Source organism: Hibiscus syriacus, unplaced genomic scaffold (assembly GCF_006381635.1).
Source record: "Hibiscus syriacus cultivar Baekdansim isolate YM2019G1 unplaced genomic scaffold, ASM638163v2 tig00111678_pilon, whole genome shotgun sequence".
Classification (NCBI taxonomy): domain Eukaryota; kingdom Viridiplantae; phylum Streptophyta; class Magnoliopsida; order Malvales; family Malvaceae; genus Hibiscus; species Hibiscus syriacus.
Window position 1 is genome coordinate 260,560 of NW_024063153.1, and position 5,742 is coordinate 266,301.

At 34.4% G+C, this 5,742-nt stretch overlaps 1 protein-coding gene across 1 annotated transcript; it reads right to left on the bottom strand.

The window, feature by feature from the left end:
* Nucleotides 1–234: 234 nt before the first annotated feature.
* LOC120167473 (trimethyltridecatetraene synthase-like) lies at nt 235–2,487 on the bottom strand. The gene is made up of 2 exons (XM_039176480.1): nt 1,562–2,487; nt 235–894 (listed from the first exon to the last, which is right to left on the bottom strand). The coding sequence occupies exons 1-2, from the start codon at nt 2,465–2,467 to the stop codon at nt 277–279; spliced, it is 1,524 nt and encodes a 507-aa protein (XP_039032411.1). The 5' UTR covers nt 2,468–2,487; the 3' UTR covers nt 235–276.
* Between the last annotated feature and the right edge of the window lie 3,255 nt (nt 2,488–5,742).

Below are 5,742 nucleotides of genomic sequence, written 5' to 3' on the forward strand. Positions count from 1 at the left end.
TCTGAGGAGCTCGTCTCTTTTAATGAGTCAGGATCAAGTTGATGGGGGTCTTTGGACATTTTCTTAGAACATGATAATCTCTTCTCCTCCCAAATTACAAATATAACATTAAAATAATTATTTAATTATTATAAAATATAATTAAACTTTTAATTTATATATATATACATATGTATATATATATATAAGATTTCGATCATAGGTTGAGCTGATTTTCCAGAAAGAAACCATGCAGGCTGTAATGTTGCACGTTTATGTGCTATGTTAATCAAAAACTTAAGAGTACATGTGAAGTGGGAACCTAGGGTGTCCCACGGCCTCAAGTGGGTACCTTTTAGGGGTGGAGAGTCCGAAGATTTCCTCCATATTAAGATCATCTTCTGTAGGTAATTTCCAAGTGAAGCCATGTAAAACATTAGCCAAACTTGTTTGAATGACCTTAATCGCCAGGGGATATCCAGGGCACTTCCTTCTACCCGACCCAAATGGCAACAACTGAAAATCATGACCTTTGACATCAATTGTCTTCCCAATGAACCTGTCGGGCCAGAATTCATTGGGCTTGTCCCAAAGATTAGGGTCTCTCCCGATTGTCCAAATGTTTACAAGGGCTCTTGTGCCCTTGGGAATATCGTAATCGGCTACTTTACAATCTTGACGAGCAACACGAGGCACCAGCATGGGTGCCACCGGGTGCAACCTCATTGCCTCTTTTGCAATTGAGTTGATGTAGTGTAGGTTAACAATGTCATCCTCTTCGACCCATCGTTCTATGCCGATTACCCTATCAAGTTCTTCTGTGGCTTTGCCCAAAATTTCTGGCTTTTTCAACAGTTCAGCAACTGCCCATTCTACTGTCACTGATGAACTATCGGTTCCAGCAGCTATTATGTCCTAAAACACGACCAAAAATGGTTAACCAATGTTAGAGTTGAAGTGTTCTATTATATATAAAATTTGGATTTTAGAGAGATTCAGACTCTTTTTAAAGTTGATCGATTCGAATTTATAAAAAATTCACCCCATTCTAATAAGAGAGTTACTAAATATATATTCTTTAAAGGTTAAAGGCATTCTGACTCTTTTTATGGCTAATTCCATTGATATTGAATGGGTTTTGGGAAGAACCAATAATAGAAGAAGAAAGATAGGTAGAATACATACATTTTGATATTATTATCATCGCAAAAGACGGGTGGTGACAGATGACGATTCGCTGTCAAAAGACTAAAAAAGTGTGGTTCCAAAAAAAAAAAATTGTTTAAAACTTTATTAATATATTCCTAAAGTTTAACACCTAAAATGATGTCGTTTTAAGTATTAGTCGCACCAAAAACAGTGTTATTTTGTCTATGTTATCACTTAAATTTTAATGACTCAATGATATAATTGAAGTCAAAATCAAAGTATAATACTATAATTAGAAAAATTAAATATTTAATGGTATAAATGATATACCGATTAAAATTCAGTGATATCGAGAATAGTTTACCCTAATCCAAGTTTAACTGAATAATTGTGTGATCAGTAAAACAAAGAGCAAGTCATTTGAACCATTTACCTGAGTAAATGCCTTGACACCATGCCTTTCAAGCTTGACCTCAAGATTGGGATCCTCAGACAGCTGCAAAAGCACGTCCAACATGTCTTTAGCCACATAATCTTTGACCCCTTTTCTCCTTTCGTTGTGTTCATCCAACACATGTTCCAAGAACCTGTCGAACTTCTTTGCCAACACCTTCATTCTCTTAATATTGCCCTGCAAATCAAGGAAACTGAGCCAAGGGATCGAGTCACCGATATCGAGCACACCGTTAAGCAAGAACAGCTCGTTGAGCATCTCCATGAACTCCTTCGGGGTCACGATCTCGTTCTCGCCAGTCGATTCCGTGTATTTCTTCCCAAACACCATCCTACTGATCACGTTAAGGTTCAAATTCAGAAGATGGTCTTTCAAAACAATTGGGGTACCACAAGATTGGTACAACCTTCGCAGGAAAATTTTCCTCTCTTCTTTTCGGATATACTCGAATGACTCTAGGCGTTTCGCGCTAAAAAGCTCCATTAGGCACATCTTTCGCGCTTGACGCCAATATGGACCGTAGGACGACCATGTGATATCGGAATAATTGTAAGTAGTGTACTTGCCGGCTGCAGTCTTGGGCCGGTCAGTGAAGATAGCATCATTGGTTTTCAATAGTGCTCGGGCCATTTCGGACGACGAAGCTACGATGACCGGGAATGACCCGAATCTGAGTTGCATGATATGTCCATATTTCCGGGACAGGGCATGGATGGATTGGTGGGGAAGTGGGCCAATAAGGTTGAGGTTACCGATTAACGGCCATGGTTTCGGACCTGGTGGTAAGTTGAGTTTCTGACGACGGCGGAGATGGAGGGCGAGGAGGATGAGGGCCAGAGTAGCAAGCCATGCTGTCAAGTAAGGAACCCAAGATGGTTTTTCCATTTGTTTTGCTTCGAGTAATGTCGATTGCGGGGGATGATGAAGCTTTAATGTAAAACTTCTATTTATAGACAACTTAAAAAAATAGATTTTATTAAATAAAATAAAACACCCGAATTTCAATTTTTTATAAAAGTAAATTGTAACGTGCCTTGTTAAAAATCTTTTAAACTTAATTAGATAAAAAGAATAAATGCCATTAATAAGAGACTAACAATAGAGGACCAAAAAAAGACAAGAAAAATGATATGGTATTTGATTTTATAAGTGTGTTTTTATATCGTTGAATATGAGCGACGAAGGGGTGACGTCATTGAAAATACCAGTTAATGTTATTTTATGTATAAATTACATCATTCTTAACCTTACTTTCACTCTTATTTTACTCATTAAATTCTTTTTTTTTTTAATTTATTTATTAAATTTTACATATCGAATTATTTTATTCACTCAACCACCTTCTCTCTAACCGTTGGATGACATTGTTTTTTTATCAATGTTATGATGATATATACCTTTTGTTAATATTTACTTATGACGTGTAATTTTTAAAATACTAAATTTTATTCCTAAACACTAATCTCAAATTACAACTCCACCCCACCTTCACCCTCCAACTCCCACCTTCTCACCCTCCAACCTTCATTGTCTATCTCATCCGAAGCCTCCACTGCCACTTTTTCTTGCCATCGAAAAACACTCTGTAAACAACACTTTTACAATATGATACTAAATTACGTCTCCAAATCAACGCCGAACCGATACTAAATTACGCCTAAGATGATACTTTTAAAAAGAAAATTAAAAAATTATTTTAGAGGAACATCAAAGTGCACGGAAAGATAAAAAATATTCGATTTTAAGTTTTATTACCTATAAATTACATGCGAGTTTTAAATTTTTTTTATCGGCAATAAGAAATTCTTTTATTAAAAGAGTTTGGCTTAGTTATATACCTCGCTAAAAATCTTCTTAAAGTTTAAATAAAGGAAAAGAATACATATTACAAGTTGATATTATTTATTGTAATTTATATACATAAAGATACTCTCATGAAAAATAACAGACACATTAAAACAAAAAATAGAAGATACATTTTTTTAATGTTGCTGTATTATTTTTTAACTTTCATGAAGTGGTCCATCCATCCTGCACTCTACCAACTGCACATTAGTGGCAAATATTTAATCAATAATAATGTTGATATTTTTGTTTAAAATAATACATGTTGGAGTTAAAAATTATAATTACGAGAGATAGTTTAATTAATTAAGACCAAGACTTCATGACGATTAGAATGTACGTAAACAATATGTCATAAATCGTTAGTTTTTCCCAAAAAAAAGAATTTTTTCATAAATATTTGGGTAAACTATAAGTTTAGTATCTAAATTATCATTTTTACTCGTTTTAGTATCTAAACTTTCATTTTTTTTTTAAAATCATATCAAATGTTTAGTTTTTGTTTTATTTTAATACCTCGTCATCAAAAATTTAATGGATGAGCTTGTCGACTATTGCATCTACAATAGTCGATGGTCGTATCTGTCAACCAGTGAAGCTTAAACTTTCTAGTCTGTACCTTTTTGACCTCTTGAACATGATTCTGACCTCATTTCACTGGGAAACACCTCAATCTCCTTAAATTGGCGATAACTCTTTGATTTCTTCATCATCCGACCTCTATGGTCCATAGTCTGATTGGCCTGAAACTAGACTATGTTGGTAGACTAATCATTCTCTCATGCTCTAACATTCAGATTGGTAGTTTGTTCACCGGAGTTATGCCACGTCTGCTTGTCCATTAAGTTTTTAATAGATGAGTACTAAAATGAAACAAAAATTAAATATTAAGTATGTTTTTAAAAAAATGAAAGTTTAATTATGTAACCCCCTATACCCAACCTAGGAGTTACAACCGAATCAGGGTAATCTTGTTGATCACAAAAATGGTTTACGAATGATCTTGGTTTAATAAATCGTCTTAAAAGCATTTACTAATTATAAAATTAGGAATAAACTCGTGCCACAATTTAAAGAGGTTGAAAGCAAAAATTTAATCTAACACAGTATGAAATCGAGACTACTCCTCCGATAGTCAAACCGTTTATACATCTGAATAATATAAAAATAGAAATAGAAACAAAGTGAGCTACTACGCTCAGTGTGTCCTCTAAATAATAATAATAATTTAGATAATTCAAAATTATATAAAAGCAATAAAATAATCAAGTAACAGTATGATCAAATATTTATTACTAGAAAATCATGCTGAGAGGAACATGGGATCTCCAAAGTGGATTCAGAGCAGAGAAATCAGAATGGGGATATTACCTTCTAAAGAGAACCTGAGTTAACCTCTAAGAAGGAACTCATTAGAAATCAAAAACAGGACGGGGATATTTCCCTCTGTAGAGGATCCATGCAGAATCAAGATGGGGATATAATCCCACACAGAATAAGGAATTCATCAATATACATATTAAATGTGATGCAACATTATTTAGGAATTCAATTTGCAAGCATGCTTACAGATAATAATACACAACATAATAGCATAACATATAAAATGTATCGAACAAATCAATGAAACAAACCTATAATAGTTATTCAACATCGACTAAGCTTTACGTTTCCCACGATCAGTCACATTAGGTCCTGCAGAGTGGGGACCTAAAAATAATACCCCTCTATAAATACAGATGCCAAACAACTAAACAAAAATAAATTATAAAGTCACTAAACAGAACATACGCATATCTCGAGACGAGTGGATGGAATCGAAGTGAGCGAAACGAGAGTGATCAGGATCTATTGGAGAGTGGTCCGAGGACACAAGTGTACCTTTAGAAAATATCACCAAAAAGTGAGTCCAAAATTTCACATTTTACTTTGCATAAATAAGACTTTAGGCCATAAATAACGTAAAACTAGGCTTTCGGGTCAAAATTTGACAAAACGGACTACGGAAACAGATTTAGGATATCGAAAAACATAGAAATAGGGTCTTCAAAAAAGTTAATGGGTCAAAGTCAACGGTCAACGATCCATGTAATGGTTCGATTCAGTTAGATCAGTTCAAGGATCAAATCGGTTCAGTCGAACTGCTTTACTGTTTAAACCGCGATGACAAACCAACTTTTACGGCAGTGCTTGAGGCCTCTTCCGGTAGCCGAAAAATTATGGAAAAATACAAAATTATTTGAATATACAAGGAGTTACAAACTTCGGTTTTTCGAAAAGATCGACGGAGATAAGATTTTAACAAAACTTGAATA

Bases quoted from the DNA above. Each gene is read 5' to 3' on its own strand.
- LOC120167473 (XM_039176480.1), bottom strand. From the start codon at position 2,467: ATGGAAAAACCATCTTGGGTTCCTTACTTGACAGCATGGCTTGCTACT. The intron at 895-1,561 runs GTAAATGGTTCA...GTCGTGTTTTAG, and splicing joins GTGTCAAGGCATTTACTCAG to GACATAATAGCTGCTGGAAC.